Source organism: Bubalus kerabau, chromosome 23 (genome assembly GCF_029407905.1).
Source record: "Bubalus kerabau isolate K-KA32 ecotype Philippines breed swamp buffalo chromosome 23, PCC_UOA_SB_1v2, whole genome shotgun sequence".
NCBI classification, from domain to species: domain Eukaryota; kingdom Metazoa; phylum Chordata; class Mammalia; order Artiodactyla; family Bovidae; genus Bubalus; species Bubalus kerabau.
Genome location: NC_073646.1, coordinates 15,536,902 through 15,550,031, shown reverse-complemented (window position 1 = coordinate 15,550,031; position 13,130 = coordinate 15,536,902). Strand labels below are relative to the sequence as shown.

Below are 13,130 nucleotides of genomic sequence, written 5' to 3'. Positions count from 1 at the left end.
AGCCCTGTCCCCGCCCCCCCTCCACGCCGCGACCGCGCATGCGCGCCCCGCCCCCACGGCCATGCCCCCAGACCAAATAACTACAGTACAAGCTCAGCAATGAAAGGAGACCATTGGTGCCCTCTGGAGGCCTGGAGGACTCCGCGCACCGTCTGGCTGGTGCAGTTGCAAGGTGCGGGTATACAGGCATAAACTGCAAAGTTGAATTTCGTAGTTTCCTGGTTTGGAATTAGGAATTTGGAATTCCCAATCCCCTACTTTGGAATTCAATAGCACTGAAACTGGAAATGACGAGAGACTATTGATCGAAGTATCCAACAAATTTCCCGAATCTATTTGACCCGTAAATTTCACAAGTGATGTATCATCTCAAACTCCATTTAGGGATTTGGTCGACTGGTGTAACTTTCCATGATAAATGATCAATTAGCTTTTTTTAAAGCAAAACACGTCGTTTAAGTTCAGCATAATATTTTAAAAGATATTTAAATTGTATTTAATCCCACCTCTGCTGCTGCTACTGCTGCTAAGTCGCTTCAGTCGTGTCGGACTCTATGCGACCCATAGACGGCAGCCCACCAGGCTCCCCCATCCCTGGGATTCTCCAGGCAAGAACACTGGAGTGGGTTGCCATTTCCTTCTCCAAGGCCTGAAAGTGAAAAGTGAAAGTGAAGTCGCTCAGTCGTGTCCCATCAGGCTCCTCCATCCGTGGGATCTTCCAGGCAAGAGTACTGCAGTGGGGTGTCATGGCCTTCTCTGAATCCCACCTCTAGTAACATTTTTATAGAAACAAACTTTGGGGGTTTTCCCCCAGGAAGCAAAAGATGCATGCAGTTTGACTTACTTTGAACTAGCTCTGTGAGGCGATGCATGAAAATCATCTGAAAGCATCTGTCTGAAAATCAGTTCAAAAATCAGCATGTTATGTTTTGTCTCAAGACTGAATGTATGCCATAATGAAGATGAACTACAAGTCACCATATCAAAATAGACAAAAACTGCCCTTCTGACCAGATGTTTGAAATTCTTACATTTCACTCAAGAAAATCAAGTGCTTTTATTTTGATGTTGTTATACCTTGCTCCTAAATGATGAAGTAAAGAGATTTCCCACTGAAATTCGCCACTGTGGTTAAGACTCAAGCACTATGCAACTATGAATTACTACACAGTGGCCACAATGGAAGGATACATGCACCAGAGGATCTCAGCCATGAACACATCTGATTTCTCTCACTCTTCGTTCTCCTTCCAAATACAGTGAGACTCTCAACTGTTTGATTATAAAGAGAAACCATTTAAGTAATTGTTTTATTTTTTAGAGGTTCATTATTTATCATTACAATTAAAACAGATGTTTCCATTTGTTTCTTAACACAAATCCCTGGTTTGTCTTAGCAAATACCAGGGGATTGAAAGTCATCAATTAGGAAGTGCTTGGCCTATGGAATCATCTTATTTTACAGACGGGAAACCAAGGCCCAGAGAGGTAAGAGGACTTATCTAGGGTTGGTGGTTCAGTCAGTAAAGTATCTGCCTGCAATGCAGGAGACCTGGGTTCTATCCTTGGGTCAGAAAGATCCCCTGGAGAAGGAAATGGCAACCCACTCCAGTATTCTTGCCAGGGAAATCCCATGGACAGAGGAGCCTGATGGGCTACAATCCATGGGGTTGCAATAGTCAGACATGACTTAACGACTAAACCACCACCATCAGAGCTCGGCACTCAGCCATGTGCTGTTCAGAGAGCTGGAAAGTAGGCTCTGTATTTGAGTTCTGTTCTTGGCTTACCTGGTTGATTCCCTCTGTGTGCTTTCTGCCTATCTGACCATCCCCCCTCAAACCTTCACCATTTCCCTCAAATTCATCTTCATATATACAAAGAAATAAAGCTCTAGGGCCATGTCCAGTTGCAATGGGGATTTAAGGGGGGGGGTCCTCAAGCCTCCTGATAATTTCCATCAGCCTTCACCAAAACCACCTCAAACAAACAGAGATGATCGGAATGTAAACAGCAGACCTGCCACACTCAGCTTCAAGAAAAATCTTTGAGTTTTTGCATCCCTGCTCTTCCAGAAGACCCAAGCAGGAAGACAGCTGAAAGCATACTGCCAGGGCCCCAGAAGAGGGTTGGGGAATCTCAGGAAAGAAAGGGGAGAAAAGACCAGGTAGCCCCTGCTGTAGAGGCCCTGAAAAAGGCAAGAGAAAAGAAGACACCAAAGTAACAACGCAGCCTGGAGAGTGCAAAGGATTTGAATTCTTCACTCAAATTAAGCACCTGTTCTTGTCTGTCTGAAAAAGCTCAGTCTTTTATTCCTGTCTTGAAAGGGAATACATGGTCATTGCAGAAGGAAAGAAAATAGAAAAAGGAAAGCAAGAAAAAAGAAAAGAAAAGTAGGAGTTCCATGAACACTGCTTTAGTGCATTTCCATCGTTTTGTCTATGCATATATGTTACATAAAGTCATTTCCCAAAAGAACGCTTGGCTTGGGACACACATTACTTTAAGACCCAGAAGAAAAAGGTAAATGACTTGAATTCATTCCCCACTTTCCCTAACTTAAGCATATACTATTTTTTTTTCTTTGCACACATATCGTAAACTATTTTGTATTATAATCTTTTTTTTTCTCGCTTAGCATTCAGTAATCGTTTTTCCGTATTAAACCTATTTCTTCAATGGCATTTTGAACCACTGCTCAGTAACCTAGGGATGAAATAATACTACGAATGCTAATAAAAGTTAACTCTGATTGAACATTTACAGTGTGCCAAACACTCTGCTAGACGTTTTATTAGTAATCTTAAAATCTTCCCACCATCCTAGAGGCAGACAGGGTCGGTCCCACAGGTGAGCGGGCTGCGGCTCCAACCTTAACCCGGGGTCCTCCCATCCCCCATTCCGTCGGTCGCTGGACTTGTGCACACCGGCTGGGTTCGTTTATCTAGATAAATTCCTGGAATTGCTGATCCACAGTATTCGGGAAGTTCGGGATGACACTTGCGCCAGGGGGAAAGGGGATTATATGCAGACATCACCGCACTTTCTGGGGCTCCGGGACCCCCGCCCTCTCTGCCCTAGGTGGCCGCCTTGAGCGCCCCTCCACCTCGCCTCGCTTCACCCCTCCCCGCCCCACCCCCGCCGCCCGGCCGGACCTTGCCCCCCGGCCTTGCAATCCGAGAGCTCGAATCCCCGCCCCTTCCCCCGGCCGGAACGCGGCCGAGGAAGCCTTCCTCGGACCCCGACAGTCCGACAGACAGACCAACAGACAGACGACGCCCGATGGCCGGGCAAGGCGAGCCCTGCGCGGGCCCGGGGGTGAGTGTCCCCACCCCGTTGTATTCCTTCTCCTACTGGCTCGAGAGATCTCTTGGACAGATCCCTGGGGCTGCGATACAGAGGAGGGGCGGGCCCCCGGGGAGGGTAACAGACCTGCCAGACTAACCCCAGGGCTGGGCGATCTCCTTAACCAAGCTGTTCCCCAAGAGACCAACCCTGTGAAAGGGGCCTCTAGACGCCCCAGCTACAGGACTCCCCACGTCTCTGGTTCCTGCCTCAGCAAAAGACTCTAATGGGAGGGTGGCAGTGGTATAGGAGGGAGAGAATTAAAGCAACTGTATTTTCTGAAATTTACATTCCCACTTCTCCGGTTAGGAAAGGCCAGCAGAAGATCTGGGGTAAGTACAGATGGAGACCTCTGGTAGAACAAGCTTTGGGGTTAGCCAGGCCAGCGTGGAGTCAGCTCTGTCCCTTCCTATTTGTGTGGGCCTAAAAGAGCCTGTTACCTTCCTGGCTTCTGAGTTTCCTGGTCTATGAAATTGGAACAGTAATACCTGCCTCCTAGAGTGGTTATAGGGCTTGCCTGGTGGCTCAGTGGTAAAGAATCCACCTGCCAATGCATGAGACATGAGTTCGATCCCTGGGTTGGGAAGATCCCCTGGAGAATGGAATGGCTATCCACTCCAGAATTCTTGCCTGGAGTATCCCATGGACAGAGGAGCCTGGCGGGCTACAGTCGTGGGGTCGCAAAGTGTCAGACATGACTTAGCGACCAAACAACAACAACAGAGTGGTTTTAAGTCTGTGCCCAGCAGTCATCATGGATCCCAGGTCTCCTAGATTCTAGGACCCAACTGCCTTGGTTCAAATCCCAGCAGTACCCCTGTCCGGTTGGGTGTGGTCAGTGGAGTTACTCAATTATGAAGTACTCTAGGGATACAGAGGATGAGATGGTTGGATGGCATCACCAACTCAATGGACACAAGTTTGAGCAAAGTCTGGGAGATAGTGAAGGACAGGGAAGCCTGGCATGCTGCAGTCCATGGGGTTGCAAAGAGTTGGATGTGACTCAGTGACCAAACAACAACAAAAATTGCTTAGCACATTTTTATTGTAAATATTTGGAGTCCAAAGAGTTGCCTGGCCCCCCAAGTGGTGAGTTTGGGACCCCTGCATTGTACCATCATAAGGGTCACCCTGGTGTTCCCTCAGGTCTGGAACCAGACGGAGCCTGAGCCTGCCGCTGCCCGCTTGCTGAGCCTGTGCTTCCTGAAAACAGCAGGGGTCTGGGTGCCCCCCATGTACCTCTGGGTCCTTGGCCCCATCCACCTCCTCTACATCCACCGCCATGACAAGGGCTACATCCAAATGTCCCGCCTCTTCAAGGCCAAGATGGTAGCCCCTTCCTCTGGGAGCCTATAATCAGACAATGGTCAGGGGGTGGGGGAGCAGGCTGGAATCAGGCAGAGACCCCAAAGTGGACACGTGGGACCTTGTTAATCAGACAGAGCAATACCCCAGAGGCTGCAGAGGGAAACTCAGTGGCATAGACGCTGTCAAACCAATCATCACAGATAATAAAAACCGTACATCCCAAACACACCCACAGACACCCACACACACCCAGACAAGTTTATGGCCACCACAGCCTGGCATTCCCCAAAGTGTACGGTGTACACTCCTAAGATACACACGGTGATTTTAGAGCCACACCAGGACGCACCTTTTAAATGTTAACACTTAGGCATTGATTTTTGTGTTTCCCCGCCAGCGGTACTAAAGAACATTCCTTAAAACTCGTGTGTAGTTGTCCAGTGTTAGAAAAACACTGGCATTCCAAATGTGAGCATCTCTGCTCATTCTCCTGTTCTCCAAACCTCTAGAAGCACGCCCTCCATGGTTCATTTATTCCCATACCACCTTGTAAATATTTGACCTCTTGCCAACCACCTCTCCAGGGTCAGCACACTCCTCCTTAAAGGGCCAGAGAGTATCAGTACTTGTCTGAGATTGCAAGGATCATGTCGCCTCTGTCTCAACTACTCAGTTCTGCTCTTGCAGCAGTAAAGCAGCCACAGACAACAAACAGTAAGCAAGTAGACATCACTGTGTTTCAGTAAAAGTTTATTTATAGTTACAGAAATTTGCATTTCATATCAATTTCACGTCATGGCATATTAGGCTTTTTAAAGTTTTGTTCAATGAGTGAACAATGGGAAACCCGCTCTTAGTTCCGAGGTGATACAACAACAGACAAGAGGCCAAACTCAGACTGCAGATAGTAGTTTTGACTCCTGCTTGAGACTAACTGACGTTCAGTGGTTTCTCCGAGGCTCCCAGGTCTGCGTGTGCGTGCTCTCTCCCATTCTTGATTTCTCTTATCCAAAAGAGAGACCAATTTGACCGATGGCAGCTTGGTCAAAGAAGGCCTGGAAATGTATCAGTCCCAACAGAGAGTTCCTCCTTGATTTAACAGTAGGGATGGAAAGAGACTTAAAGAAGGTACAACTTTTTCACCTGGAGAGTAAATAGCTTTTCATGCCGTTCCTTCATCCCCGAAGCATCCTCCTGTGCGTTGTGGGAGCACCACTGGCATTTTGGAAACCACTGACGTTATTTGTATGGTGCATTATTTATATGACAGTTACAGGTCAAGCTTGAGCTGCGTCACCCCTTACAACTTTTTTCTCTCACGTCGGCCTTGTTCAGTGGTTACGCTGGTACATTGCAGTGCCCCACCCGGGGCCACTGTCCAGTTGGACGTGGAGTCCCTGTCCAGTTGGCAGGGACTGGCAGAAAGGCTGCCATCTTTCTTTCCCCCACCAGCCTTATCCCAGCCCATTTCCCCAGGTGCTTGGGTTCGCCCTCATAATCCTGTGCACCTCCAGCGTGTCTGTGACTCTTTGGAGAATCCAGCAGGGAACGCCCCAGGCCCTCGAGTTCCTCATACACCCCACCGTGTGGCTTACCACAATAGTGAGTCGCGGCCCAGACCTGCTGGCTTCCTCCTGGGTGCTGCTTCTCCTGCCCTGGTGGAGGGGTGGGGCAGAGGGAGCTCCCTCCAGACTCTCTCCTCCCCCAGCGTCCCCCACCCCCGGCCCACCTCCCACCCGACCCTCTTGTCCAGAGCTTCGCAGTGTTCCTGATCCATGCCGAAAGGAAGAAGGGCATCCAGGCGTCTGGGGTGCTCTTCGGGTACTGGCTACTCTGCTTTATCTTCCCAGCCACCAGCGCCACCCAGCAGGCCTTGCGAGGGGTAAGTGGGGGCCTGGGTCACCCGGGAACCAGTATAGTGGTTTCAGGCCTTGGGTCCCATCCATCCTCCTCCCGCTTCCACCAAGGCTTATTCTCTCTGCAGAGACACACACTCCGCAAGCACTGAAACTCAAGCAACACACACAGGCATTTCACATAGACGTTCTCATCACCCCATACCTTTTTATCAACAGAAATTCTTATTGTCTTACACACTCAAGTCACACACTTCACTTGCACACACTTGTATGCTCCCATTCACACACTGGGCTTCCCTGGTGGCTCAGACAGTCAAGAATCTGCCTGCAATGCAGGAGACCTAGGTTCAATCCCTGGGTCAGGAAGGTCCCTTGGAGAAGGAAATGGCAACCCACTCCAGTATTCTTGTCTGGAGAATTCCATCGACAGAGGAGCCTGGCGGGCTACAGTCAATGGAATTGCAAAGAGCTGGACACCAGTGAGCAACTAACACTTTTCACTTCACTTTTTTTCATTCGTGTATCACACAACCACAGACTCCAAAACATCACATACACACACACACTCGCCTGCACTCACACTTGCTGCCATCCAGTTGTGTCTATACTTTCAAGCTCCTACAGGACTTGTGCACAAATGTCCCACACTCATACACACACACACACACACACTGCATGGGCACCGACACACTGTTGGTTCAAAACCTCAGGGGTTCCCGGGTGAAATTAGAAACCAACCCCAGACCTGGAGGGCCAAGAGAGACCAAAGAAACAGGCCGCCACTGCAGTTGGTAGGTGACGATTCTCATAAGCAAGGGAACTTATGTCCGATGCTTGTCTTGGCCGCTGCAAAATACATTGATCTCTGCACCTGCCCGCCAGAAACTTAACAGTTTATAGAGGTTTTAACAGGGTTCAGTCATATGTGCCATCCAGTGGATCTCACCAACACATTGCTCTTTCAAGGTGGCATCCTTGAAGTAGTTCCTAGTGCAGGAACAGTGTGGCCAGAATGCACACTTCAAGGGTGGGAGGGGCGAGTGGGGGTGAGGAGCCTCTGGGTCCAGCTCACAGGTCAGCCAGGGGTCACGTCCTCTGGATGACTTCCTCTGGCACACAGCTGTGTTCGTTCTGACGCCACGTAAGTGCGTGTCTCCCCTCACTCTCCACCTTCACCCGTGCCCTCATGCATCTGTATTTACACACTCATTTTGCACATTCACCTGTATTTCCACGTTAGGGGGCGTGATCTGCAAAGAGAAAAATCTATAACTTCAACCAGGGTTTTTCAACCTCAGCACCCTTTATCTACTTCTCTCTTGGGCGGGGGCGGAGAGGAGCTGTCCCACGTGCTGTGGGATGTTGAATAGCATCCCTGGTCTCCACCCACTGGACGCCAGTAGTACCACCCCATTACGGTAACCTGACACGTCTCCTGACAATGGTAAATGTCCCCTGGGGGCAAAGTCACCCCCAGTTGAAAACCGCTTGCATGGCTGGCACACTCACCCAAGACATCTGATCAGGAAACTGATCAGAGTCTGCCGGTCATCATTTCATATGGTTACTCCCTTCGGATCCTGAAAGAAGAAGGCAGAGAAACACTTTCTATCCTAAAGGACAGATTTTTAACAAAGCAATTTTTGTAACTAATGGGAATAGCCCCCAGGCCCTCCACTGATTTATGAGAGGGTAGCTTTCTACAGTTGACTTAGCAGCTAGCTGTTGGGAACACAGCACTGAAAGAATAATATTGGGACCACATATGCTCTGGAGCTCCATGTGCAAGGCCCTGTGGCAAGCACTTGATGTCATGAATTCAGTGAAGATCTGAATGATCCCATTTTAAAGATGAGGAATCCTAAGCCTTAGAGAAGTGAGCGACTTGCTCTAGGTCACGCAGCTCGGGACTACAGAGCCAAAGCCCACCTCACCCAAATTCAGGACAAACTTTCCGACAGAAACGATAGGAAAAATGACACTATGGGGAGTAATGTAGCTGCACTATCAAATTGTCTACTATCTGTCCCCCAAAACGAAACCAAAAACAGGAAAGTAAAAAATCCAATAGAGAAATTGTGATCTGAAACTTGGGCTCATGTTTAAAAACATAAAAACTCAGTTCACACTGGCTCAAGGGGGAAAAGTCCAAGGGTATCTATTAGCTCACATACCTGGGACCTGCTAGGAGGCGTAGCCGGCCCAGACATTCAGAGAACACAGCTAGAGCTCCATTTCTGCCTGTCCCTTGGCTCTCGCCTTTTGGCTTCATTCTCCAATGGGATGACAAGAAGAGCCCCAATTATTCCAGGCTTTCGTTTCACAAATATAGCAAACCTGGAAGATCTCCCGATGGTTCCAGCTCTCCTTGCTCCAGCATAGGTCCTGCGGCCATTTCTAGCCCAAGCACAGTAGCCAGGGACTAGAACATGCTCATTGGTCAGGCCTCCACCATCTGCCTGCCCCGCCCCTCCCCACCTGCTGGGATGGAATTAGCTCTACATAAACCTCATACCTGAGCATGGGGGGAAGAGTTAGGGTGCTCTGGCCAGAAAGGGCAGGGGGTGAAAAGCAATCATGGCAGGGCAGCAAGAGCTCGTGATCTGGAGCAGATCATCTGTGTGGCCTTGAGCAAGGTACTGTCACTTCTCTGAGCCTTGGTTTCCCACTGAGTAACACAGAGCAAGTAAACGCCCCCTGGGACAGGGTGGGGAGGGACTTGACGAGACAGTGTATGTAAAGACTCCAGCATGTGCTGGAGGCAGAGTGAATGCTCCCTGAAACCAGCCCCCTTCTTAAACCAGAGAACACTGGCCACAGGGAGTGGGATGGGAGATCGGGGGGTGGGGTTCCTTTGTTGCCCAGGGAGAAAGACAAAGTGTCCTTCAATCTGTGTCCTGGTGGCTAAGGCCAGTGGCCACCTAACTAAGGGCACACACCCTGCCTGCCGTTTGTCTGGACAGAATCTGTGTAAGCCAGGTGTTTTCAAGGCCAGGAAGGCTGGGGGCTCCAGCCACCGGCCTGGGCACTGCTCCCAGCATCAGAAACCCCGTTCCGCCTCCACCCCTTCCCCCCTTCCCGACACCCTCCCGTCTCTGCTCCTCCTAAGCCCCGACTCAGAGACTTCTGCTTCCTCTCCCGCAGGATTTCCAGAGCGACCCTTTCCGGCACCTGTCACCCTACCTGTACTTGTCTCTGGTGATGGCGCAGTTTGCACTGTCTTGCCTCGCTGATCAACCCCCGCTTTTCCCGAAAAGGGCCCCGCAGGCTGTAAGTCACCATGTCTCCAACCAATGCCTTGCTTGTCCCTGTTTCTCTTCTGGTCCTCAGTGGCCCCCAAGTGATGGAAGGAAGTTAAATTAAAGCACAGGCCTTTATTATTTTTTTTTATTCATTCAGCCAAAAAAAGCATATTACATATCGACTCTATGCCACGGGTTGGCCAACTCTTTCTGTCCAAGATAGAAAATATTCTGGGCTTTGTGGGCCATATGGTCTTTGTATGGCAGCTACGGAGGTCAGGTTTTACAAAAAGCAGACAGACTATATGTCAATAAGGGAACATGGCTGTGTTCCAATAAAACTTTATTCGCAGAGAAAAACAGTGGGCCGGATTTGGCTTGGGGGCTGTAGTTTGCCAACCTATTCTGTGTGCCAGCTCAGTACTGAGGATCTTTGGTAAAAAGTGATGTCTCTGTCCTCATGTGACTAATACCCAATAGGGGAACCATTAATCACACAATTACACAAATGTGTGGAAAATTACAACTCATCATCATAAAAATTCAGGATTAAAGTGACTTGCTCAATAGAAGTGCTCCATAGGAGAAGTTCATGGTCCATAAGAGTTTACAGCAGATAACACTGTGAAATCTGGAAAGAATTCTCTGAGAAAAAGACAGTTGAGTGGAGATCATCTAAAAAGATGCTCAACAGTTTGAATAATTAAATAATTAAATTAAATAATTAAATAATTAAAACTGTAATAGGACTTTGTCCAATGAGTAGCAGAAAAAAAAATTAAAATTGATAACACATGCTGATGGCAAAGATGTGGTGCAATGAGCATTCTCATGCCCTATTGGTAAGAGTATAAATCTGTGCAGTCTTCCTGGAGCCACTGGTAAAATCCCACCTCTTCTTCACCTTCTTGTCACATTCACTGAGAAATATTGTTGAAAACATTGCTTGTGTCATGCATGGTCCTTGCTTTGGGAATTTCTTGGTCTCAGTATTAATAAAGTTGTTCTGAGCAACTGTTAGTTCTTACCTAGGCACTTTCACCGAAAAAGCAAGAGAGTTCCAGAAAAACATCTATTTCTGCTTTATTGACTATGCCAAAGCCTTTGACTGTGTGGATCACAATAAACTGTGGAAAATTCTGAAAGAGATGGGAATACCAGACCACCTGACCTGCCTCTTGAGAAATCTGTATGCAGGTCAGGAAGCAACATTTAGAACTGGACATGGAACAACAGACTGGTTCCAAATAGGAAAAAGAGTACATCAAGGCTATGTATTGTCACCTTGCTTATTTAACTTCTATACAGAGTACATCATGAGAAAGGCTGGGCTGGAGGAAGCAAAAGCTGGAATCAAGATTGCCAGAAGAAATATCAATAACCTCAGATATGCAGATGACACCACCCTTATGGCAGAAAGTGAAGAAGAACTAAAGAGCCTCTTGATGAAAGTGAAAGAGGAGAGTGAAAAAGTTGCCTTAAGGCTCATCATTCAGAAAACTAAGATCATGGCATCCAGTCTCATCACTTCATGGCAAATAGATGGGGCAACAGTGGAAACAGTGGCTGACTTTATTTTTCTGGGCTCCCAAATCACTGCAGATGGTGATTGCAGCCATGAAATTAAAGGACACTTACTCCTTGGAAGGAAAGTTATGACCAACCTAGACAACATATTAAAAAGCAGAACCATGACTTTGTCAACAAAGGTCTGTCTAGTCAAGGCTATGGTTTTTCCAGTGGTCATGTATGGATGTGAGAGTTGGACTATAAAGAAAGCTGAACGCTGAAGAATTGATGCTTTTGAACTGTGGTGTTGGAGAAGACTCTTGAGAGTCCCTTGGACTGCAAGGAGATCCAACCAGTGGAGATCAGTCCTGGGTGTTCATTGGAAGTACTGATGTTGAAGCTGAAACTCCAATACTTTGGCCACCTGATGCAAAGAGCTGACTCATTTGAAAAGACCCTGGTGCTGGGAAAGATTGAGGGCAGGAGGATAAGGGGACGACAGAAGATGAGATGGTTGGATGGCATCACTGGTTCAATGGACATGGGTTTGGGTGGACTCCGGGAGTTGATGATGGACAGGGAGGCCTGGTGTGCTGTGGTTCATGGGGTTGCAAAGAGTTGGACACGACTGAGCAACTAAACTGAACTGAGGCACTTTCAGCCCTGTGACCAAATCCCTTTTTGCCTTGCCTGCTAGGAAGCACCAAGCCCTTTGGTATCTACTATGGTTAAGTATCGGAGAAGGACATGGCAACCCACTCCAGTACTCTTGCCTAGAGCATCCCGTGGACAGAGGAGCCTGGTGGGATGCTGTCCATGAGGTCACACAGAGTCAGACACGACTGAAGCAACTTAGCATGCGTGCATGCACTGGAGAAGGAAATGGCAACCCACTCCAGTGTTCCTGCCTGGAGAATCCCAGGGACGGGGGAGTCTGGTGGGCTGCAGTCTACGGGGTCGCACAGAGTCAGACACGACTGAAGCGACTTAGCAGCAGCAGCAGCAGTGGTTAAATATACAGGACATCTCAGTCTGGTTTTCAGTATTAAGCTTGTTGTCAATTCATTCTGTCTTCCTGCCCTTAGCTCTGCTTGCCACATACTGGCCATGGATTATGAGACCAAGTCCTCCCACTTCTAAATCTTTTGTCTTTGCAGAATCCATGTCCTAAGGCTGGGGCCTCCTTCCCCTCGAAGGCCATGTTCTGGTGGGTTTCTGGGTAAGTAAAGAAGCAGGGGAAGGGGCTGGGGGTGGGGGTGGGGGGTGCCCCCACCCACCTACATGTGCCGCTCTTGTTTGTTACCACAGCTCTTTCCCAAGGAGATTTCCCCAAGCCTACCAAAGTCAGCCAGGCTTTCTCCATCCCAGCCTGGGTACTGGGATTTTAGTTTGTCCACCATCCATATCCCATTGCTACTCACTCACTGGAGTGAGATTGGAGTCCTGGCTCTGTCTCTTAGCTGGCCACATCACAAGCATTTAGTCTCAGTTTTCCCCTCTGTAAAATGGGAACAACTCTATCTTCATTAAATGTAAAGTACTTAGTGCTTGTATATAGAAGGCACTTAATAAAATCGTATCTCTATCTAGTCCTTCCACCAATGTAGTTATCTGCTAAACACCAAGGGTGAGGAGGCAAAAGACCAAATCTTTACTCACCAGAGGCTCCCAGGCTGGTGGAGAAGATGTTTCTCCAGGGTTACCACACCAGGCATGGAGGACGTACCTACCTCCTGGACCCTCTCTTGACCACACTGCCATCAGATCATATTTGAATTCTGTCTCCACCACTTCCTGGCTGTGTGACCTTGGGCAAGCTACTTAACCTCTCTGTGCTTCAGTCTCTGCACTTGTCAAATGAGGATCA

General features: G+C 48.4%; 1 protein-coding gene across 1 annotated transcript in view; it reads left to right on the top strand.

Annotated features, from left to right (window-relative positions):
* Nucleotides 1-3,282: 3,282 nt before the first annotated feature.
* ABCC6 (ATP binding cassette subfamily C member 6) overlaps nt 3,283-13,130 on the top strand; it is a 65,712-nt gene continuing 55,864 nt past the window's right edge. Inside the window, exons 1-6 of the mRNA XM_055561650.1 lie at nt 3,283-3,318; nt 4,492-4,674; nt 6,130-6,255; nt 6,407-6,535; nt 9,657-9,782; nt 12,421-12,482. Of these exons, the coding sequence (XP_055417625.1) occupies nt 3,283-3,318; nt 4,492-4,674; nt 6,130-6,255; nt 6,407-6,535; nt 9,657-9,782; nt 12,421-12,482 (662 nt within the window). The remainder of the gene's footprint in view (nt 3,319-4,491; nt 4,675-6,129; nt 6,256-6,406; nt 6,536-9,656; nt 9,783-12,420; nt 12,483-13,130) is intronic.